The sequence below is a fragment of the Trichosurus vulpecula genome, chromosome 2 (assembly GCF_011100635.1).
Source record: "Trichosurus vulpecula isolate mTriVul1 chromosome 2, mTriVul1.pri, whole genome shotgun sequence".
Classification (NCBI taxonomy): Eukaryota; Metazoa; Chordata; class Mammalia; order Diprotodontia; family Phalangeridae; genus Trichosurus; species Trichosurus vulpecula.
In genome coordinates, this window is record NC_050574.1 from 116,828,764 (window position 1) to 116,853,674 (window position 24,911).

The 24,911-nt window shown below is 44.3% G+C and overlaps 1 protein-coding gene across 1 annotated transcript in view; it reads left to right on the forward strand.

Moving 5' to 3' along the window:
- The window catches only part of TENM4 (teneurin transmembrane protein 4), a 514,686-nt gene that overhangs the window by 383,382 nt on the left and 106,393 nt on the right, over positions 1 to 24,911 (forward strand). Inside the window, 4 exon segments of the mRNA XM_036743921.1 lie at positions 1,132 to 1,307; positions 1,309 to 1,360; positions 8,023 to 8,177; positions 13,472 to 14,349. Coding sequence (XP_036599816.1) covers positions 1,132 to 1,307; positions 1,309 to 1,360; positions 8,023 to 8,177; positions 13,472 to 14,349 — 1,261 coding nt within the window.

A 24,911-nucleotide genomic window follows, 5' to 3' on the forward strand; every position in this document is an offset into this window, starting at 1 on the left:
GGCTCTGCTTAAATTGGTTAAAATTCTTAAAATTTATTTCTTAAATCTATTTGTTAAATTTATTCTTAAAATTATTTCTTCTGATAATAATAGTAACGGTAATACTAGGTACATTTATATGGTGCTTACTATGTGCCAGGTACTGTGCTAATCACTTTATAACTATTATCTCATTTGATCCCCATGACAACTCTGGGAAGCAGGTGCTATTATTATCCCCTTTTTACAAATGAGGAACCTGAGGCAAACAGTGGCTAAGTGACTTGCCGCTAGTTATATTTTTAATAGTGATAGAAATGATGATAATCAAATGAGATATATGTGTAAAGTTAACTTCAAAATTCTGTATGAGTGTTATCTATGACTGTTGCTGTTACAAGTCATGATGTAGCTCATTTTAAATGACTAGACTCCTTGATTCATTTAATAAACATTTATTTAGCACTAACAATAAACAACACTACGCTAGGTCCTCCACGGAGTTACAAAAGTCAATAATTCGGTTCAGAGAACTTTAGAGTTTAATAGAGGGACTAAGTCTTACCAAGACGTGCCCACAGAAATATCTGACACAGATTAGTGTATGATAAGAACAAAAGAAAAGTATAAAGTGGGGACAGCTAGGTGGCACAGTAAGTAGAGCACCAGCCCTGGAGTCAGGAGGACCTGAGTTCAAATCCGGTCTCAGACCTTGACACATGTACTTAGCCATGTGACCTTGGGCAAGTCACTTAACCCCAATTGTCCTGCCAAAAAAAAAAGTATAAAGTACTATGAGATCAGATAGTCTATAGACATAGAAAAAATCACTTCTGGCAGAGGGAATCTGGGAAATGCTCATAGAAAAGGTAGCATTTGAACAGAGCTTTGAAGGATGGGTAGGAAGTCAACAGGCAGAGAGTGGGTGGTGAGAGTATTCTAAACATAGGGAATAGCATGATTTAAATTCATCCTAAGGTCTGTTTCATTTCTGGCATCGTAAAGTCCTCCAATTCACTTGGATATCCCAGCACAAGACACGCTTGCTTGTATCTTCCAAACTTTAGTGGTGATGGTGTGTGTTTCGTCTTGTCCTGTTGGGAGAGAAGACAATTCAACTGAAATTCTTCCGTCTTTGCCTTTTAGCCATAGTCCCCGCTCATAAGTACTATCTGACGACAGACCCCATCACTGGATCCATCTTCCTCTCTGACACCAACAGTCGGCGGGTCTTCAAGGTCAAGTCAACCACAATCGTGAAGGACGTCGTCAAGAATTCCGAGGTGGTGGCGGGGACGGGAGATCATTGCCTTCCCTTTGACGACACTGCGCTGTGGCGATGGCGGGAAGGCAACGGAAGCCACGCTCACCAATCCCAGGGGTAAAGCCAAACTTGTGGTCGTTCTTTCCACAGACAAATCCTGGGAGGAAGCAACAGGTTGGGGTATTTAATGTTTAGCTATAATTTTCCTGCCATCTCATGGGAAACAATAAATTAGGAATGGAATGAGAAGCAAAACAAGAACCAGAGAAACAGCCATCGGCCTGAATATTGGTTAGCAATCCCAGGAAGGTTCATTGCAGTTCAGACCAACAACCATTCATTAAGTGTCTGTTGTTACACAAGGCCCCATGCTCAGTGCTGGGTATACAATCTCCGTCCCTAAGGAGCTTATTATCCAATAGGAGACTACGATCCACGCGCAAATAGTGTGATATGAAGTAAACTCTGATGATGCAGAAGATTTAAGAGAGGGAGACCCAGTTAGGAAGCTGTTATATAACAGTCAATAGTTAATAAATATTAACTAAGCACCTACATTGTGTTGAATGCATACTACCTGCACTGTGCCAACTCAGGGATGCAGATATGAAAAAGAAAGACAGTCCCTACCCTCAAGGAACTTACGATCTAGTAGAGGAAGGCAGCACACAAAAGAAAGATGAAAGGGGAACGTGGGGAGGGGAGGTAGCCAAGATGGGAACACATAGAGAGGCCCCAAAAGTCCAGTGTAAGTGGATGGCTTTAACCAGGGGGTACCGATGAGTGTGTAGTAGTCCTGAAAAGAGGTGCCAAGAGGACATCCCCTGGGAAGAAGCTGTTGTTTGGGGTGGGTTTTCATCCCTGTTACCCCTCTTTCCATTTAGCGCTGCTGTGGGCATGGATGCCTTTTCAAAGGCACATGAAAGAGCTAGCTCGATCCATTGGGGTTAGATTTCCTCAGAGATAACTGGAGGGAAAACACTAATCCCTCCTTTTCACATATATATACATACGGCTTCTTCCCCTGGTAATCATTTTTAAACATTATTAATGGTTTAATTTTCAGTGGCTTTAGTACATTCCTTCCCTATCTTGATACGTTTCTACCCTCTTAAAACTAGATTTTGTTCATAACAATAATAAAAGCTAAGCATTTATATAGGGCTTTGAGGTTTGCACAGTGGTTTACGTGTTATCTCATTTGATCCGGGTTAGATAAGAGCTATGACTACTTCCATGTTCTAGAGGAGAAACTGAGGCTGAGGTAGGAGAAACGACTTCACCAGGGTCACACAGAGCACTCAGCATCCTCTGACTCTTCCCAGCATCATCCCCTGCCTCTCCATCAGGTATAAAACCTGGGAGAGAAGACAGCTGTCTTTCCTCTTGGTGAGTCCTTATTTCTAAATGCAGAGCCTCTTCTACAAGTGTTTGAGTCAGGGTTCAAAATTTCTGACTCCTACACGTAGCCCTCTATCCATTACACGACCTAGCAGGAAGGGCTCTAAGCAAAAGTTACTGCTCCTTGTCCAACTAGGTGGCACAGTGGATACAGCCTGAGTTCAAATGTGACCTCAGACACTTACTAGCTGTGAGGCCCTGGCAAGTCACTAAACCCTGTGTGCCTCAGTTTCCTCATCTGTAGAATAAGCTGGAGAAGGAAATGACAAACCATTTCAGTATCTTTGCCAAGAATACCCCAAATGGGGTCACAAAGAGTCAGATGTGACTGAAGCTACTGAACAGCACCAGTGTCCACAAAAAGGACTCGGCCACTTATGAAATCATTGTACCAGAAAGCACCCTAAGATACCTACTCTTAGAAAACAGAGTAGTGCAACAAAAATAATAACTAATGTGTTTTATGGTTTACAAAGCATTCTCACAGTATGAATAGTTAATATTATCTCCATTTTGCAGATGGGAAACTGAGGCGTAGAAGGCAATTACTTGACCACTGAAACATTACAAGGATTTAAGCTCTGCCCTCTTGACCTAGAGTCAGAAAGACCACTAGACTTGACCCTCCTATCTAGTTCCAGTTCTGTCTATGCCTTGCTAGCTGCATGACCTTGAACAAGTCTTTTTAGCTCGATGGAGCCAAACCAGAGGATAGCTAAGGTTTCTTCCAGCTCTCACAATATGAGCTATTGGACAAGTTTTTTTTTCCCTTCCCCATCTTCTGAAAAATATACAGTTATCCCTTCCACATCCCAGGGGCTAGGGGCACCACCCCATTCCCCACCTACCACCATCTGGAAAATCCACATAGAATTTTTTGGCCCTCTGTGCCAGAGAAGAACTCTGAATTATTATGGTATTAAAAGATGAAACATGTTGATAACATACAATACTATACATATATTTTATGTATTTCAGAGTTTCTAAACTTCTGTGTTTTCTACTGGCCTTCACATGTTGTCTACAGCTTCCTCAAAACTCCCCCAAAATTCCCATTTAATTTTTTATGCCAACCCACAATATATCTCAAAACCATAATGGGGAAAGTCGAGATGTAGAAGGGATGATCCTTTAGGAGAGTAGCTGTAGCCCTCCCTAACCCATCCCCTACCATGTTATTCAAGCTTTGTATCAGAGAATTTGCACGTGTCTCTGGCTCAGGAACAAAAGCCACTTGGAGCCATTCTACCCTTAGAAGGCCGGGATAGCCGCAGACATCTATACTAGCAGGTGTACATCCTGGAGGCATGTGCCACGTCAGAGAGTTTTATGGCAGGTAGGGATTTTAGAACACAGAATTCTGGATCAGAGAACACAATTGTTACCACATGCTTCAATCCCTGAAGGATCACAGATTTCATTGACTGGGTCTTTTCCTTCTGCCTAAAAGAGAGGAGCAACTTGCTGATTTCCCCTTTAGAATTGTGATTCATCTCATTACCCATCCTGTCTTTGAACCCTTTGAAATCTGCTCTAAGGGTGGTTGGCAGACTATGCCTGGCCTTTTTTTTTTTTTTTGTCCTCTATTACAAAGTAGGCGATAGAAGGACCGTTTCCCTATCAAGGCTCCCATCATTTCCACCCCAGCAATCAGTCCCTTGTATTCTTTATACACCAAGTAGATATCATTGGTGCCCAGGGTAGTTAGCCCTCCCTCTTTCTACATCCTTTCTTTCTGACCATACAGTTCTTTGACATAAAGGATGTTGCTGATGAAAAATCAGAGTTTTTTGATGTCTTTCCTAAAATATGATGCCTTAAAATCAGTCAGTCCACAAACATTTATTAAGCTACTACTGTGTGCCAGGCACTTGCTAAGCACAGGGGATACAAAGAAAGGCAATCATAATAATAGTGACATTAAATTAAAATATGATTCTGTGCTCATTGAAAACATTGTAATATCCCTAGTACAAAGCATTATATTGTCGTAGGTAGGGTTTGAAGGGCCTTCCGAGGTCATCTTGTCCAATCCCTCCCCAGAACATTAATCCTTCCTCCAGCCTCCCCATCCAGTGATCATTCAGCCCTGGCTGGAAGAGTTCCAGGGACATGGAACTCCTTACCTGAGAAAAGATCTGCTTTTCACGCCTGCTCCACAGAATCTCAGGGCAGTTATAATTCTTAGAAAGTAGTTGTTTTATATTGACCTGAAATCTTGCCTCTCTGGGATCCTAGGTCTGCCCTTCGGGACCAAAAAACAAAACAAAACCAAAAAAAAACCCTCAAATTTATTCTTTCACAGTCGTTCAAATACTTGAAGACAGCCATCTATTATGTGTCCCCTAAACTGCCTCGGCTCCAAGCTCAAACCCCCCCACCCCTTCTATGCATCCTCACATAACAATTCTGAATGCCATTCATTGCCCTTCCCTAGTATTTACAGGATAACTCTACCCCAGAATCATAAATCAGAGGTGGAAGGAACCTCAGAGGCCCTTTAACGTCCAACCATCTTGGTTTACAAATGAGGAAACTGAGGCACAGAGAAGTTAAGTAGTTTGTCCAAGGTCATGCAGATAGTAAGAGGTAGGGGTGATGTGAGCTCAGGGTCCTCTGACTCTTTGCAATGTTATCTCCTGTCTCTCCATCAGGTATAAATCTGAGAGAAGACGGTCATCTCTCTTCTTGGTGATTCCTTGTTTCTAAATGCTGAATCTGCTCTACAGAAAATAATAATGATCATTTCAACCCCAGCTTTGTTAGAAGACTACTTAGTTTTCTTCTAAGATCCTGTCTGAGATTCTGTGTACACACACACACACACACACACACACACACACACACACACACACACACACACACACACACACACACACACACACACACGCACAAATGTTGTGGCTGGTGAGTTGCCCCAAAGCCTGTAATTAACCCAGATCCAAGTGACAGCCCAGCCACCACTGGCAGACAGTTTACAGAGGGAGGGGAGGGGAAGTCCATCTATTTAACACAACAAAAGGGAAGGAATTAATCAGGGGACTGATCATTTCTATTAGCTAGTGCAGCCAGAGCCATAAACAAAACCGCCATTGTTAACTGAGTCCTCATCAGTTCTGGCAGATGGAGAGGGGGAGGAAACAAAAGACAGGAACTTATCCAGGCAGACAAGGAAACCCCTGTCTTGGTGCTTGCAAAGCATAATTAATTTCTATCCAAGGTAGGGAAAGGAAGAGGGATTCCCCTTCTATGAACCTACCTCATCCTCTCTGAAAAATTACTCTCCAACATTTAGAAATACAATGCTAATGGAAGAGCTCCTAATGGGGGTCTTGTAATATTAACAGGAACAAAGGGCATTCACCCTAATGTGTATGAATCATTATCTCCATTTTGTTGATGGTAAAACTGAGGTTCAGAGAGGTTGTGACTTCTGTGCCTAGTCACCCAAGTAGAGGGAGTCAGAGGATGGATTCAAATCCAATCCAGGACAGTCTAGACTAGTCTATGTTGTGGTTTGGCCTTGTTCAAGTCAGTTCCCCTCTGTGGGGCTCGGTGTCCCCACTGGTAAAATGAGGGGTTTGGACGAAATGACTCCTAGGTACTTTTCAGCCGTGTTGTGACATTGTTTCTTAAGGCCTCTTCCAACTTTGACATTGTTTGGTACCTGGATGCACCAGCCTCAGACACATAGAAGGAACCAACTCTCATCCCCTCACCCCAACCTCCATCGCGTTCAAGCCTTGTTCTGTAGTCACTGGATATCAGAGCAAGAAGGGAAAATATAAGTGGTCAGGAGCACTTTAAAGAAAATCACAGAAGGGGTAGGAGTGTCCAGTGGGACAAGTGGGTGGCCACAAGCAAGACTCCTCTTCCAGGTCATTTCACAGAATCGCAGAGCCAGAATGTCCTCAGAGGGCATCTAGTCCAATCCCTATCTGAACAAGAATCCTCCCTCCCACATACCCAACAGATGGCCCTCAAACCTTGGCTCAGACACTTGGAATGAAGGAGAATCCACCACCTCCCAGGACAATCTATTTCCACTTTCAGAGAGCTCTAATTGTTAGGAAGGGTTTTTTTTTTTTAGTATCAAGCTCATGTCTGACCCTGTTTCTGTTTCCACCTTTTGTTCCTGGGTCTGCCCTCTGGGGAAAAACAGAATAAGTAGACCATTCTCTTCTACATAACAACCCTTGAAATATCCATTATTCGTTTTAAAATTTACTGTTATAACTTAGAATCAATCACAGCATGGTGGAATCTGAGTTGGGAGATCTCTCAGACAACATCTGGTTCAATCCCCTACCCCAGGCATAATTCCCCTCTATGTCATTCCCAACAAACAGTCATCCAGCTTCTTCTGGAATACCTCCAGCGATGAGGAGCTCACCACCACATCATCACTGCCCCCTCTCCAACCCACCTAACTCTCCAAGATTGCCTATTCATTTTGGGACAGCTTTAAGCATTAGGAAGTTTTTTTTCCTCTTATGACTATATCCTATATCAGCACCAAACGCAGTGTCTGGCACACAACTGGCATATCATAAATATTCGATGAATCATTATTTAATTAGGTGGAGCCCAAACCTGCCTCTCTGTGACTTGGTCTCATTGATCCTGCTTCTGTCTTCCTGATCCAAACAGAATTAAATCCGCTTCTTTTTTTGTCTCATAAGATGACCCTTCTGATCTTTGTTTAAAAACCTAGATTACAATGGTGGCCCATCACATTCATCATCTCATTTGATGCTCAAACTGCTACCACTTTCTCTGCAATCGGAAAATAGGGACCTGAAGATGGGACAACTCATGTTTTTTATGGCCCTTCAGAGCCACAAAGCGCTTTTCTCCAGGCCATCATCTATCGATTCTCACGACCAACCCCTGAGATTGGCAGTGCCAGGAATATCATCCCCGTTTTACCTTTAAGGAAGCAGACTCATAGAATGTCTGTGCTTGGGGACACGTGCCAGCGTGTCAGCAGCGACTGAGTGATTTGGAGGTGGAATTTTCTTATCTCACATCCCTCTAGGGATCCAGTAGGTCCCTGTGGCCCGAGTCGTGCCTCACTGATCTCAGCTGACCTTGTACTCTGTATCACATAGACGTCACAGTGGATGAGAGCACAGCACCTGGTATCAAGAAGACCTCAGTTTAAATCCTGCCTCAGATACTTGCTGGCGGTGTGACCCTGGGAAAGTCACCTGCCCTCTCTTAGCCTCAGTTTTTACTTGGGATAATAATAGCACCTATCTCCCTCTTCCCCCACAGGGTTGCTCAAGTGAGATAATGTATGTAAAGAGCTTTGTAAACTTTAAGGTGCTATATAAATTCTAGTTATGGTTGCTAATTATTGTCTTTCTTTTCCTCAGGCATTACAGTGGACAAGTTCGGGCTGATCTACTTTGTAGATGGCACCATGATCAGGCGCATCGATCAGAATGGGATTATCTCCACTCTCCTGGGATCCAATGACCTGACATCTGCTCGGCCTCTCAGCTGCGACTCTGTCATGGACATATCTCAGGTGAAAAAGATCCCTGAGTGAAAGCCTGAGGCAGGAAGCCTGTTTTGTAGGTCTCAGAGGCTTTGGCCTCCCACAAAGGATCTGGCCAGAGGCCTATTTCTTTATGGCCTGGTCATTTGGCACAGCCTAGCTCAGCCCTGAATTGGATTAACATCGAGGAAATGGTGGTTTGCATACATGCGCTTTTGCCTGAATTAGCAACAACAGGAAGAGGAGAAGTCTTAGATTACATCAGATTGCAAATTGGTTACAGCCCCAATCAAGCCAAGCTTCTTAAGTCCTTCGCCTTATAAACATACTAGCCCACACAAGAGCTGTGAGCTCCCTCTCCCTCTCCCTCTACCTTTCCCTCTCCCTCTCCCTCTCCCTCTCCCTCTCTCTCCCTCTCCCCCTCTTTTTTTCTCTCTCTCCCTTTCCTTCCCTCCCTACCTACCTCTCTCTCGCTCTCTCTCCTTCCCTCTCTCTGTCTCCCTCCCTCTGTCTCCTTCCCTCTCTCTGTCTCCTTCCCTCTCTCTCTCTCAATCTCTCTCTCCCCCTCTCCCTACCTCCCTCTCTCCCTCTTTCTCTCTCCCTCTCCCCCTCTCCCCCTCTACCCCTCTTTTTCTCTCTCTCCCTTTCCTTCCCTCCCTACCTACCTCTCTCTCGCTCTCTCTCCTTCCCTCTCTCCCTCCCTCCCTACCTATCTCTCGCTCTCTCTCTCTTCCCTCCTCTCTGTCTCCCTCCCTCTGTCTCCTTCCCCTCTCTCTGTCTCCTTCCCTCTCTCTCTCTCAATCTCTCTCTCGCTCTCTCTCTCTCCCTCTCTCTCTCCCTCTTTTCCTCCCCCCCTCTCCCTACCTCCCTCTCTCCCTCTTTCTCTCTCCCTCTCCCCCTCTCCCCCTCTCCCCCTCTACCCCTCTTTTTCTCTCTCTCCCTTTCCTTCCCTCCCTACCTACCTCTCTCTCGCTCTCTCTCCTTCCCTCTCTCTCCCTCACTTCTCTCTCTCCTTCCCTCTCTCTGTCTCCTTCCCTCTCTCTCTCTTTCTCTCTCTCAATCTCTCTCTCCCCCTCTCTCTCCCTCTCTCTCTCCCTCTTTTCCTCCCCCCCTCTCCCTACCTCCCTCTCTCCCTACCCCTCTTTCTCTCCCTCCTTCCCTTTCTCTCTCTCCTTCCCTCTCTCTCTCCTTCCTTCCCTCTCTCTGCCTCCCTCTCTCCCTACCCCCCTTTCTCTCCCCCCCTCCCTCCCTCTCTCTCTCTCTCCACCTCTCTCCCTCTTTTCCTCCCCCGCTCTTCCTACCTCCCTCTCTTCCTCTCCCCCTCTTTCTCTCTCCCTTTCCCTCCCTCCTTCCCTCTCTCTCCCTCCCTCCCCCCCCATTGTTTTTATTTTTTAGAGTTTGTCAGATAGGAGCTGATTCAGAACCTAATGATAGTAGTGATAACTCATATTCACATTGGCTTACATGTCTTACCCTCATAACCAACCTTTATGAAGTGAGCTAGTGCACATATTCAGTCCTGTGCCTGGCTCATTCTCTCTCCCTCTGTTCACCTATTGAATTCCTTCCTACTTGGCTTTAAAGCAGGCATCACATGTCACCATCTATGGAATCATGATACGGGATAGGGATGGGGACTGGGCCTGAGGTTTCATTCAAATAGGGAGCTTCCAAATAAGGAAAGGTGCTTGAGTATTTCCTTTGCAACTTTGGATCTTAGGAGAGCTGCTGTGTTAAGTATTTTGCACCAGAGTCATCCAGCCAGTGTGTGCCAGAGGTAGACTTGAACTCAGTTCTTCCTAAATTTGAGGCTGACATTTATATGATTTTTGTTTATAATGTACTTTACTTAATTATCTATTTTCAGTACATAACAACCCTTGAGTCAGGTAACATAGCACAAGTATTGAGTGTATACATAGAATGTTAGAAACAAAAGGAACCTTAGAGATTATCTAGACCAATCCCCCGTTTGCAGAGAAGTAAACTGAGGCTTAGAGAGGGGAAGTAATTGGACCAAGGTCCAGAAGGAAGTAATAGAAGTAGAATCCAAGTTTTCCAAACCACAGAATGGATCGAGGGCCAGGACCGAGTTCTAGTTCCTCATTGAGGGCCACAGTCTGAGACAGGGTAAGTGATTTGCCCAAGGCTGCATGCCCAGTAAATAACTATCCTGCCTCCTCTTATTACTGCTTCCAATTAGAAGATGAGGAATCACAGTCCCACTGAGGTCAGTGACCTGGCCTCAGCCACACCGTGAGGTAGGATGAGACCTCAGGTCATCTGACCTTTGATCCAGTTCTCTCTTACCTGCGTAGGCCTGTTTGATGGCCTTCTAGAAGGCTTCCTGAGATAATCATTGAGATCTCCCTTCTTTGCTTGCCGGACTCTCCTTCCTAGTCACACTGTTTGTGAAGTGATATCTGCAGATGGGTAGGTGTGCACTGATTCGCAATCAGAGATAGTGGTGTAGAAAGGGCTTTGGAGTCAAGAAACAGAATCCGAATCACGGAATCTCTGTCCTCTCAGGGTCAGATTCCCCATCAAGTCCCAACAGTCTTGCTCACTAATTACATGGACTTGTGGAAATCATTCCCTACCCTGGGCCCAAATTTACCCCTTCATAAAACAAAGCATTGAGCAAGATGATCTCTGAGAGCCTTTCCATTCGGGTATTCTCTGTTCTCTGTTCTAGCCTGGGTTTTCAAGACCTCTTTTCAACTTAACATTCTGTATTCTAATATTCTGCACTCTCGTGATCTCTCCAGCTCCGATATTCCCTAAATCTGCACACAAACACTCGCAAGCATACATACACTTTTCCTGTATTTGGGGACCATCTTTTCATCATTGGTGACAGCCATAATGGTCTCTGCAGTCAGGTCCCCAGGGTACCACGAGAGCAGAGGGCATAAAATATTTAGCTGCCAACGATGACAAGAAATGAGTTTTAAGAAAATGAAAATTCCCTTGTCACTTCAGAGTAAACTGTGGTCTTGATGCTAACCAAGGGCAGCCGTGAAGCATATTCCAGAGAGGATTAGGAGGCATGAAGGCAGTTGGGATAGAAAGCCACAGGCTCTAACACTCTCTACAGGAAGAGGAAACAGACTCCAGAGGCCAGAGAAAGATGAAGAATAGGGAAGCCATGTCTAAAATAGACAGACGAGGGTGATGAATCATTGCCACCATCAACAGACCACAATTTGATTCAACATTCATTCATCCAGCAACTCTTATCAATAGCTACTGTATACAGATCCCTGTACCCAAGGCTGGAAAAGATACAAATGATAAAAAAAGGAAATTTAGATAAGGCACAATCCCACCATGTGGAATGTATGGAAGCATAAGGTATTCAGGCAAATTATTACAATATAAATAGGACATAATAAGTGATAGGCGTCTTATGAAGTTAGAGTACTAGGAGGGTTCAGAGGAGAGAAATAATAGCTAAGGTTTATATAGCACTTTAAGGTTATCCCCATTTGATTTTCATGGATAAGGAAGCTGAAGTAGACAAAGGTTAAGTGACTTGCTCAGGGACCCTCAGCCAGTGTCAGAGGCTGGATTTGAACTCAGGAAGATGAGTCTTCCTGACTCCAGGCCTGGCACCGCCTAGCAGACAGGCCTTCCCGACTCCCAATCCATTGGCTCATTGCCAACTAGGGGCAATTCATAACTGAAGGGCCGCCAAAGGGCACTGGCTCCTGAAAGAACAAACCCCACAAAGAAGTTTGTTTTGAACATCTCCTAGACGTGAGCATTGTGAGAGCTGGAACTGTCTCATCTTAAGTTTTTGTCTTCCCCAGTCTGGAGCAGCACAAAGTCTTCTAAACAGGAGGTCCCCAATGAGTGCTGGTTCTCATGGAGCTAAACCTTAAAGAATGTGTAAATATGGCCTAGGAAGTCTTATTCCTTTGCTCAGCAACAACAGCAGGCTGTGGAGGAGAATGGAGAGAGCCCAGGATTTGGACTTAGGAGATCCAGGTTCAAATCCCTGCTCTGACAATGCATGACTCCCCTGTTAGCTCCTCTGCTTTCCCATTTGGAAGATGGGAATATTTTCATCTATCCAGTTGACTGGCCTCTATTTGGAAAGTCCTTTGCTGGACCTTGGTGAGACAGAGAGATTGATAAGACGATGCCCCTACCCTCAAGAACCCAGTAATGGAGTTGGTGAGATAAAACATAAACACATGAAATGTGAATAAAACAACCAAAGGCTCAAATGCCACTTCAAAACGCCAGAATCCAAGATATCATGATGCTGTAGTAGGTGGATCGATACCCCAGATGCTAACTGCCATAAAAGTTCAGAGATGCACTGAGTAGAGCACCAGCCCTGGAATCAGGAGAACCTGAGTTCAAATCCAGCCTCAGACACTTGACACATGTGCTAGCTGTGTGACCTTGGGCAAGTCACTTAACCCCAATTGCCCTGCTTTGCCCCTGCAAAAAAAAATAAAGGTTCAGAGATGAGAAAGGCCATTCAGGCTGGCGTAAGGAGGAGAGACTTCAAGAAAAAGGCTGTTGGGCAGTCAGTCAATAAGCATTTATTAACTGCCTTCTCTGTGCCAGGCACTGGACTGAATGCTGGTTGTGGCTCAGCTTCATCAGAAATCTCGTAACAGGCTTTGCATATAGGTTTTGGAATATGGAGCATCATTTTTGTCCTTGCTATTAAAATAAATCTTCCTTGTCTCCCAGAAGGCAGAATTGAGAGAAGTGGAGTTCAAAATCACAGAGAGATAGAATTCATCTCAATTTTAAAAAACAAAACAACACAACTTCCTGACAGAATTATCCAGAAGTGGAATGGTCTGCCATGATAGGTAGTAAGTTTCCCATCACTAAAGGAGTTCAAATAGGGGTTGTATGTCCACTTGTGGAGTGTCAATTAGCCAGTATGTGTCAGCTTTGGTACTAAATCTATCTAGTACACCAAGCCGTCTCCATTACATTAGTGAATATTTCCTGCCTCATGATTCTTCAAATGCCGCCTTCTTCCCCAGGCCATCCCTGATTTGTAATTGCTAGGTCCTTTGTCCCTCAGTCATCACATAGTGATTTTATGCCTTTCTGATGCATTTACCATGTAGCAACATCTAACACCATATGTTTATTAACCTTAATAAACTTCAGGTTCCTTGATGATTGGGACTATGTCTTGTCTACACTTATCCCATAGGACCTACCCCAAGGCGCTGTGCACAGTAGGAGCTTAATAAGTATTTGCTGAAGAAATGGCTGACAATGATCATGGAGGTCAAATAAGTAATGAGAAATGGTAGTTCACCTTATCTCTGTGTCTCTGTTTCCAGGTTCGCCTCGAGTGGCCCACTGACTTGGCAATCAACCCAATGGATAACTCCCTCTATGTTCTTGACAACAACGTGGTCCTGCAGATCTCTGAGAACCATCAAGTCCGCATAGTCGCTGGGAGACCCATGCACTGCCAGGTGCCTGGCATTGACCACTTCTTACTGAGCAAGGTGGCAGTCCATGCAACTCTGGAGTCTGCCACGGCCCTGGCCGTCTCTCACACTGGGGTCCTGTACATCGCTGAGACTGATGAAAAGAAAATCAACCGAATCAGGCAGGTCACCACTAACGGGGAGATTTCCCTGGTCGCCGGTGCTCCCAGTGGCTGTGACTGCAAGAATGATGCCAACTGTGACTGTTTCTCTGGGGATGATGGGTATGCCAAGGATGCCAAGTTGAATTCCCCATCTTCTCTTGCGGTGTGTGCTGATGGTGAGCTCTATGTAGCTGACCTGGGAAATATCAGGATCCGCTTTATCCGGAAAAACAAACCATTCCTGAACACCCAGAATTTGTATGAACTTTCCTCCCCCATTGACCAGGAACTCTACTTGTTCGACACCAGCGGTAAACATCTGTATACTCAGAGCCTCCCCACTGGAGATTACCTGTACAACTTCACTTACACAGGTGATGGGGACATCACCCTCATCACAGATAACAACGGCAATGTAGTGAATGTGCGAAGGGACTCCACTGGGATGCCACTCTGGCTGGTGGTGCCGGATGGTCAGGTGTACTGGGTGACAATGGGCACCAACAGTGCCCTCAAAAGTGTGACCACCCAAGGCCATGAGTTGGCCCAAATGACTTACCATGGCAACTCTGGTCTCCTTGCAACCAAAAGCAATGAAAACGGATGGACGACATTTTACGAGTGAGTACCAACACGATTCCACTTCAGTTTCATTAAACACGCTGTTTTCTAAATGGTGGGGTTCAGTTTGGGGGTAATTTAGGTTGTATTTGTTTTGGTCAAAAGTATGCATCAGTGCCTATAATATATTCTGTGCTTATGTTCCAAATGGCTTTTCCTAGGAGCTTCTCATTCAGCATGATGTGGCATGGTGTGAAAGTCTCCTCTCTCCTCACATTACCCAAATGCCCAAATACCTGAATTAAAAGGGCCTTAAGTATCATGGACCCCTCTCCAAAACCCCTGTCTAGTAGTCATCCAGCCTCTACTTTAAGACCTCTAAGGATGAGGACTTGACTTCCTATCCTATCCGACCCCTTTGTTGAGCCGTTCTGACTGTTGAGTTCTCTCAGCACAATGGGAGGCCATCACATCAGACAACAATGATGTCAAACAAGTCATCCCAACGGGTACTCTAGGTAAGACAAGGGGAGGAAGAAATAGGACAGATGTCATTTTTAGATCCCCAGAAGACGTGGAATTCTGATTTTCTAAAATGTATTAACCACAAATTTCACATTTAAAAACTACAATTGACAAAACTTCACATTGCCCAAGGTCCTACAGGTCAGTCATCAACAAGAGAGTGTTTATTAAGCACCTACTGTGGGTCCAGCAGCGTTCTAAGTGCTGGAATGCAAAAAATGAATGATCTCTACTAAGCTGTCAACAGAGAAGACAAGAAGTTCAAATATAAGCAGGAAGAGAATAAATATACAGAGAATAAGTGCAAAGTATTATATATGTGTGTGTGTGTATGTGTATGAATACTAGATAGTTTGGGAGGGAGGAGTTGAGGGGATTCAGAAAGGCTCCATGTAGCAGGTAGTCCTTGAACTGCATCTTAGAAGAAATTCTGGCCTGGGGAAGAGCCAGGACAAAGGCCCAGAAACAGATGATGGAGTGTCCAGTGGGAGGAGCAGAGAGACATGTCAATCAAGACGAGTGCACAAGCACTTATTAATTGCTTTCTATGTGGCAGGCATTATGCCGATTAGATAACAGCCTGACTAGATCACAGAGTGTAAGAGGAGTAATATAATGTGGCTGGATAAATAGATTCAAGGATATGTTGTGCAGGGCTTTACATGGTGAAGAGTTTACATTTGCTCCTAAAGACAATAAGGAACAAATGGAGTTTATTGATTAGGATCAAATCTTCGATCGAGGAAAGTCACTCGGAGATGGAATAGAGTTTGGACCGCGTTGGGGAACTTGAGGCTGGGAGACCAGTTACAGAACCATCGTGATAATCTAGGGAGAGACAATGAAGGCCTGAACTAAGGAGGTAGTTGTTTGAGTATAGAGAAGAGGTCGGACGTGAGAGATGCTTTGGAGGTATAAATGGCAAGGTTTGGCAACCGATAGGATGTGGGGTGAGAGAGTTCCGAGTTGAGGATGATGTTGAGGTTAGGAAAATGAGAGACTAGAAGGATAGAAATTTGGATGTTTAGGGATATCTAGGTGGTGTAGTGGATAGAGCACCAGCCCTGGCACCAGGAGGACCTGAATTCAATATGGCCTCAGACACTTACTAGCTATGTAACCCTGGGCCATTTTACCCCAATCGCCTCCAAAAGTAAAAAGAAAGAAAGAAGGACGTTGGGAAGAGGGTAGGGCTTAGAGGAAAAGATAGTGAGCTCCATCTTGGTTGAGTTGGAGATGTTTTGAGGACATCCAGTTCCACAGTTAATAAGGCGGTCACTAAGCACTTACAGGATCGGTGGATTTAGTGCTAGGAGGGACCTTGCCGATCTTCTGGTCCAGTCCCATCATTTTACAGAAGAGGAGACTCAGGCTGAGAGTGGTGGCGTGATTCATCCAAGGCCAAGCAGTAAAAGACATAGAGCTAGGATTCAGTCTGGCTCCAGCTCTGGAGCTCTTTCCAGTTTCACGCTGTTGAAATCAGAAATTTCAGAACCTAATTCTTAGTTCAGTGATGCTGCCTTTCCAGCTTCCCTAATACCAATAAAAGAAATGATAGCCTCAATTTCTGCAGCGCTTTAAGGTTTGCAAAGCTCATATACACATATTATATAGCATTTTATCCTCACAACAACCACCCTGTGAGTTAACCATTAATGGGATCTGTTTCTTTATTTATTGTTCCATTTTACAGAGGAGGAAGCCAAGGCTGAGAAAGGTTAAGTAATTTACCCAGGGTCACACAACAGGTCTTAAACCCTGGCCTTCCTGACTCCAGCCGCTCTGTGCATACGTTCTTTGTGGCACAGTATTTGCCTGGCAGGTGTCTGCCACAGCAAGGTCTTGTTTACAAACTCCTCAACCCCCACAAGACTCTCCTGGCACCTTACGTAAACTTTTGGAATCTCACTGAGGAGAGAGCTGGCTGTCCCTGCCATAGGAACTCACTCAACTCCTCGTGCAGTTTACTGCTTTCCCTTAGAATTAGACGCAGTTCGCCAGCAAAGCATAAATCAGCCAGGCCAAGCTGAAGTCAGAGTAAAAGGAAATGGCCACGAGCCAACAGCACTTCCTTACTGAAAGAGAAAGAGAACCCAACGCACCAAATAGGTGTTCTAATCATGCCCTTTCCTCTTGAGGAATGCGGTCATTTAATGCCTCACGAACCAGGAGGGAGCCGCTAAGCTGAACCTGACATTCTCACCACTTAGGAGGAAATGGTTGCTGAAGTAGAAATGAAGGGAGCTTTGGGGGAAAGTCCAAGTGGAAAAGAGCCAGCCTTTGAGTAGATCCCCAGTCTCTGTAGGCAACAGCAGCCCCAAAACACATTGTGATATTGGGCTGCGCTGAAAGAATCGTGGCCGCTGGAATGAGATGAGTGACAGCCCTGCATGTGTTTGGATCCAGCTGCCATATTTCAGGATGGAGACTGTGTCATATGAGGGTATATTGAAAACCCTGAGGATGTTTAGCCTGGGGAGAAGGGAAAACTTGGGCCAGGATGTGATAGCTCTCTTCAGATATTTGAAGGGCCGGCTGTCAAGGAGAATAAGAATTCAATTTGTTGTGTTTCACCCCAGACTAGAATGAGGACCAATGGGTAGAAGGTACCTAAAATAAGATTTCGACTCAGTCTGGGGATGGAGAGGCGAGGGAAGAACTTCCTGATGTTTAGAGCTGTCCAGAGGTAACACGGACTGCCTTTGGTAGAGGAGTAAGTCCTCCATCATTGGAGGTGTTGGAGCAGAGTCAATAGAGTCCCTCATCAAGGATGGTGTAAATACCTACTGAGAGACACATTGGACTTTTATCACCTCTGAAGCCCCTTCCCACTCAGAGATGCTGTGATTCTGTGTTAGGGCCTACAATTCTGGTTAATAGGGTGGGAATTCATCAGAAGGGTTGTATGGACTCTTCTCTGAGAAGGCTTTTTATTCAATCACTGTACAGAATCCAGTGATACCCCATTTGTAGAACATTGCTGGACACTGAATTCTTCCACGTAACTAAATTTTCTGATCATCCAAAAGTTTAATCCCCAAAATGTCAAGGGTTTCCTCCTCTTAACCTTTTGCCATGGAAATCTTTCTAAAATGGATTATCACATTTCCTTGTCTTCATAAACAGGATGCTGAATGTAATGATTTTGTCTTGATGTTTAATCATCGTGAAGATCATTTGTTATCCTGCGCATGGAGTAATAATGCCCCTCGAGCTTAGGGAAGTGCATATGGCATTTGGTACCTGCATAAAATAGCCCCAGATTGCTGTGTTCTTGCAATTCTGTGTCTGCCACTTAGGGATCTTCTGCCTCCTGGTTTATTGTCTGTTCTCATTCTTCATTGCCATCAGTGGGTCTGCCTCCGGCCCTAACAGCTGTTTCTAATCTGCTGTGGGTTTAGAAACAAATGAACCACGCTTGTTAGCACTATGTCTCAAGTAAGAGTAAATAGGTGCTAAGGGAAGTCCTAAGGGACTCTCTGAGCAAAGCACAAGACCTTTACTGCAGGGAATTTGTAACATCTATTTGGACTGCTCAGGGACATCTTGGGCTTCTTTCCTTTTCTTGGCTGTGTTGCAAATATTTAAACTACCTGATAGTTAAGTGACCTTTAGATAAGTAGGATGGTTCTATAAATCCCAAATGAGTTTGGATCCTTAAACTACACATTGTCTTAAAATTTGACCAGGTTTTTATCATTCCAAAAGTCTAAAGGAAGAAGGTACATGATTGATTGTATTATATTCACATATAACTTACCTTTCTCCAGTAAGGACTCCCTCCATACCCAGATGTGGCAGAGAAGAAAACATGGCATCATGAAGGCATTTCCTAAGAAGCCAGGAAGCTCTCCAGTATGGTCTTAGCAATGAGCTCTATGTCTGTCCTCCCAGGACCAGCATAGCTAAGTTTGGAGAGGTACATCCCTAGTAACACCTGTGATGATTTTTGGACCCAAGTAACATTTATTAAGCACCTGCTGTATTCAGAGTTTAATACTTATCACTGGAGAAAATAAACAATTTCAGTAAGACACATTCCCTTCCTTCCTAAAGTTTTACCATATAATAGAGAAGTCTTAAATCTTCTTGGGTGGAAGAGCACCCACTGATCTGAGATCACAGATCCTTGCAGTATTAAAGTTGCTAAGTACAATTGTTCCTAAAATGCACACTTGTCTCTACAAAGGTCACTGCTGTAGATTATTTTGTCCAAAATGAAAGAGACCTGTTCATTTTTTTAGGGAGAAAAAACTTAAAATTGATTAACTCGTTGAAATGGAAATACACTAATAATTCAGTTATCTCCAGAGCCTGGCCAAATCATTTTCTTCGTTATTTAGCCAATGCCAAGATTTTGTTGTTATTGTTAGAAAAAGCGTACATAGGCATATGGGCACCTCTATTTGCTCTCAGTTTCCCAAGTCACTTGGTTGGATTTGGAGTGATCCTCCATGTATCACATCATACCTTAATGTTGACTGGTCCTAAAAACCAAAATTCAACGTACTCAGTTTGATTGATTTCAGCAAGTATTTATTAATTATCTGCTCTGTGCTAAGCATGGGGATCCAAAGAAAGGGAGGAAAAGGCCCTCTCCTCAAGGAACATCTGTCCTACCAATGAAATGTAACACATACACTAATCAATTCTTCTATAATTCTTCTATAAATAATCTATTAAAAATAATCTATAGACTGTTTATCTATAATAATCCATAGAATAATCTATACAAAAAGAATTCTATAGTAAAGATTCTATAATAATTCTATGATATAAATTCTATAATAAAAATAATCTATAGAAGGTAGAACCTGATCTGCACTTTGGAGAAAGCTCCTGGTTCAATGAGATGGACAAGAGGAGGTAAAGCATTCCAGGCATGGGCAGATGGTCTATACAAAAGGATGGAAGCAGGAGATGAGGTGCCATGTACACAGCCATTTGAAATGTGCAGTGCAAGATGGGAGGAAATATGTAATCAATCTAGAAAGACACAAGTCGGAATCATGTTGTGAAGGGCTTTCAGTGCCATACGTAGGTGTTTGCATGTTATTCTAAAGGTGATGGGAAGCCATTGAAACTTCTAGAGATGGGGAGTGGCATGGCAAGACCTTCTCTCTTCCTGTGTGTCTTAACAGATTGCCTGAATATGAGTTATACCTTTTCCCAAAATATCTGATTTGTATAAAATCTGAAGTACCATCTTGTGTGTTTGTGCGCGCATGCACGTGTGTGTGTGTGTGTGTTCCTTTCAGAGAAATCTCTCCATAAGAGGAGTGAGCCGACTCTGAAATAGTGAGTTCTCCAATGTAGGATGTCTTCGAGCAGGGTCTGGATGACCCCTCTTAGGGATATTGTAATGAGGATTACTGTTTCAGGTAGAAATAACCTCTACAGTCTCTTCCTGATCAATTCAATTTAACAAACAATATTCAATTGGCACTTATTGTGAGTAAAGCATGACATTAGATATCAGAACATTGTGATTCCCTGAAATTCCAAATTGGAGAGTCTGTAGCTTTATACCATTTGGGGGCAGCAGATATAGTGTACCTATTTGGGGGCAGTGAAAATGTGGGCTAATAGTAGTTCCCAAATTACTGTTTGATGGAGTCATGGAAAGACCACTGCAGTAAAAGTCAGTATTCAGGATTCAGGTCCCAGCTTTGCTCCATCATCATCATCATCATCATCTTCTTCTTCCTCATCATCGTCATAACTAGTACTTACTAAAATATACAAAATCACCTACTGTGTGCCAGGTGTGTGCTAAATGCTTCACAAATATTACTCTCATTTAATCCTTGCAACAACCCTGGGAGGTTGGTGTCATTATTTTCCATTTTATGGGCCAGTAAACTGAGGCAGACTGACTTACCCAGGGTCACACAGCTAGTAAGTGTCTGAGGTCACATTTGAACTCAGATCTTCCTGACTCCAGGCCCAGCACTCTCTGCCCCGGGGGCATCCTAGCTACTGGCTCTGTGATCTGGGTCAGACACTTCCTGTACTGGGCCTCGTTTCCTTCTCTGTAAAATTAGGAGGTTTAAATGAGATGATCTTCCCCAGGTCTCCTCCAGCTCTGACATTATTGTGAGTCTGCAGTAATGAAACCACCACTTAACAACCCAAGCCTCCTGCACCAAATAGCACTAGGGACAGATGGTGTGTTGTTGAAACCAACAGGCCAAGGAAGGGAGAGTGATGGCTCAGGAGTTTGGGCAGGTCAGACCAAAGCGCCATTGATCCAATTAGGTCTCTGCCTCTCCAGTTGATCTCCTCAGTAGCACTGATTCCGTATAGATGTTCAGCAGCTCGCTAAGCCCCAACCCAGCTACTGTAGCCCTGAATCTTTGTCCTTCCTGCTCCAGAATAAGGACTGTTAAGACAACCAGCTTCAAGCCCATGCTCAGAATCACAGAATTGCAAAGTTGGAAGGCACATTAGTGACTACCCAGCTATAAGCCGTACTGAATAAACATCCCCTCTGTGACCTATCTGACAAGCGAGGGCGTGGCCAGCTTCCTCTTGGAGACCTCCAGTGAAGAGGACACCGACTCTTTCCCAAGATAGCAGCCCGTTGTACTTTAGGATAGTCTCCCTGACAGCAAGCCCAAACTGGGCTCTGTGTAACTTCTAACCACTGTCCCTGGTCCTGCCCTCTGGCGCCAGATGAACTGAGTGTAAGCCTTCCACGCAATAACCCTTCGCATACTGAAGAGTGCTCTGAAGCCCTCTCTTTCCCTGGCCAAGCATGGCTAGTTCCATAAACAGATTCTTGAGGCCCTTTGTCATCTTGGTTGATTGGGTTGCTCCCCAGTACTTAATTTCAATCCTTCAGAGATCCACCGTTATGGTTTCCTTGGCCATTAAACATATGGCAGCCCATCTATGCCTTAAAAATAGCATTTGCCAGTTGACAAGACTGAAAATGTTACCTTCAGGGAGCCAACCCTCTGACAAGGAGCTTCTCAGTCCTCAGCTAGGCTGGCCCTCAGGTCTCAAACACGCAGTCCTTATAGAATTTCCAGCTCTGTGGAATCTGGCAAATCTCTACCATTCAATGCAACAGATATTTATAAAGCGCCTACTATGTGCCAGGCACTGATGGAGTTTAGGAAAACAAAGATTCAAGAAAAAAGCCATCCCTGCCCTCAACAAGTTACATTCCCTAGGGAGATATGGCAATCCTAAGTAAATACAAAGTAATTCCAAGAGGGAGAAAAAGATTGTGTCTTGCTAAGAGAACCTTTGGGAGCCCAGGGTCATGAGGATGGGAACAAATATTTATTAATCACCCACTGTGGATGGCCAGGTTGCTCAGTGGATAGAGTGCCAGGCCTGGAGTCAGGAAGACTCATCTTCATGAGATCAAGTCTGGCTTCAGACGCTTACTAGCTGTGTGACCCTGGGCAAGTCATTTAACCCTATTTGCCTGTTTTCTTGACGCCAGTCCCAGCACTCTGTGCACTATGGCCCCCCCCCAGCTGTTTCTAGCAGGAAGCATTGAAGGACTTTAGCAGAGTCAGTCCCTAACATAGATTAAATGAGTTCTGTGCTTCAGAGCAGCAACAGTGGTGATACAAGCAGAATGGAAAGTGTTCTGGTCTGGGTTCAGGTCTTAGTTCTGCCCCTTGTGTGACCTCAGGTAAGTCATTTTATCCCTAAGCCTCAGCTTCTTTATTTGTATATTGAGGAGATTAATCTCTCCCTTGCATCCTCTAACAGGATTATTGGAGGAGAATAAAAAAATCACGTTTGTGAAAGCACCGGGGAACCATGATCCCAGAGTCATTTTCACTAGCTGCCCCAGCCCCCCTCCCCATGCCTGGAATTCTCCCCTCTGCATCTTCCCCTCCGCTTTCCTCAGGTCCCAGCCAAGATCCCACCTTCTACAGAAACCTTTCCTGACACTGCTTAATTCAAGTGCCTTCAAAATTTATCTTGGTTATAGCTTTATTGTATATTGTTGTTTGCAATTTGTCACGGACCGTAAGCTCCTTGAGGGCAGGAACTGCCTTTCTTTGTATCCCCAGTGCTTAGCACAGTCCCTGGCACACAGTAGGTCTAGTGACTGATTTATCAAGGGAAAGCCAGGCAAGGTTTTGGTGTTCAAACACCAGTCAAGAATCCGTTGTAACTGTCCACTTTCTCTAACATTGGGTAGCATCTGTTTCAAATTTTGGCTCTGGGGAGATGGAATCAGACAGCTAAGAATGTGTCCTAAGAAGAAATAGTCATGGTCCAAAACAACTTTGCAAAGTGGGACATGGTGGTTGTGGAATAATCTTGTTTGTAAGTCTGTCCCAATGAGTGGCAGGCTCCAGATGGCTTTCTTTCATTCATGCAGTAACTCAGCAAAAAACTCATTGAGCTCAACAGTATTTTGTGTCTGCAGTGGGTTAGGTAAGGCTAGAAGGAATGCAGACAGGTACAAAACAGAGCCCCGGGGATTTACAGTGTAGAATGAAATATGGAACAGAAAAAGTAGTAAGTGATTTCATCAGGATGGTATAGACAAGAAATGCTATCTATCTGTGTACATGCCATATTGCTTCCCCCGGAGTAGAAGGCAAGTGTTTTCAAGACGGAGCACTTTGGCTTTGAATTTCCAGGGTTTACCACAAGTGCCTTGCCCTTTTGGGGTGGGGCAATGGGAGGATAGGGGGAATAGGACCTGTAATTTCATAATTCTTAAAAGCTCTGGGTAGTGAGGAATTCTTCTACCAGTATAGAAAAGTACGAATTACCCAGGACACAAAATGCAATCAAAGGAAAGGCTTGAGCCCAAATCTCCCTGACTCTAAGGAAGCACTGTGTGTCTTGTGCGCGCTCTCAATCAATCTCTCCTCTCTCTCTCTCTCTCTCCCTCTCACTCTCTCTCTCTCTTCTCTCTCTCTCTCTCTCTCTCTCTCTCTCTTCCCACATGCTACCTCTCCCCCAGACAGTCGGTGATTAATAAATAGGTGCTGAATTATATCCAATTGCTGGATTAAAGATGGCGGCCAGCTGGAATGCTAGTGTAGTAATTCAGGAAATGTTTGGTACTGGTGACATTAACAGCTTCTCCTACGGGATCATTTGTGATTTAGGTAGGGTATGTCATCATCATTGCTAGCATTTTTATGGCACTTTAAGATTTGCAAAGCACTTTACAAATATTAGCTCATTCGATCCTAACGCAACAACCCTGGGAAGTAGATAATATTATATTCTCCATTTTACAGATGGCAGACAGAGATTAAGGGACTCATCCAGGGTCACTCAGCTATTACTGTTCAGTCATTTTTCAGTTGTGTCTGACTCTTCATGTCCCCATTTGGGGATTCCTTGGCAAAAGTATAGGGAGTGGTTTTCCATTTCCTTCTCCAGCTCATTTTATGGATGAGGAAACTGAGGCAAACAGGGTGACTTGCTCAGGATCACACAGCTAGTAAGTGTCTGAGTCCGGATTTGAATTCAAGAAGATGAGTCTTCCTGACTCAGGCCCAGCACTCTATCCATTCACTGTTCCATCAGCTGAAATAAGTGACAGATAAGGGACAACTCAATAACCATAGCTGTTCACCAGTGAAACTGGTTTCTGTGTAGGGTAGTAAGCTCCCCATCACTGGAGACACTCAGGTAAGAGGGAAGATGATCCTCTTTCAGCATGCTGCATATCCGTTTCTTGCATTGAGTGAAAGGTGGGACTAGATGAACCCAAAGGACCTTTCTATATGGCCATCAAAGTCACTGAAAACCAAGGTTCTCTAGAGCCACTGATTAGCAACAAATACTGAGCTGAGCAAGCCTCCTTTCAGAGATGGCTGCAGTGTGCCAGCCCAGCACTTGTTAGTGTCAAGCATTAGCTATCTCTTCCATCACTTCATCCCACATAGGACAGATGCTGGAGGAAAGCCTCAATGGCCTCCTGGGCAAGTGGCTGCCTCTGAACATATCTTTAATCCCTTCCTCTGCAGGAACACTCCGGAAATAGTACATCTGGGTCAATACTGAAGCTTGGGCCCCCTCCAACCTTAGCTTTTATAAACAGGACGACCTAGATTCGGTAGGTAAACACATCTGATCTAGCCACAGATACTCAGAGCAGT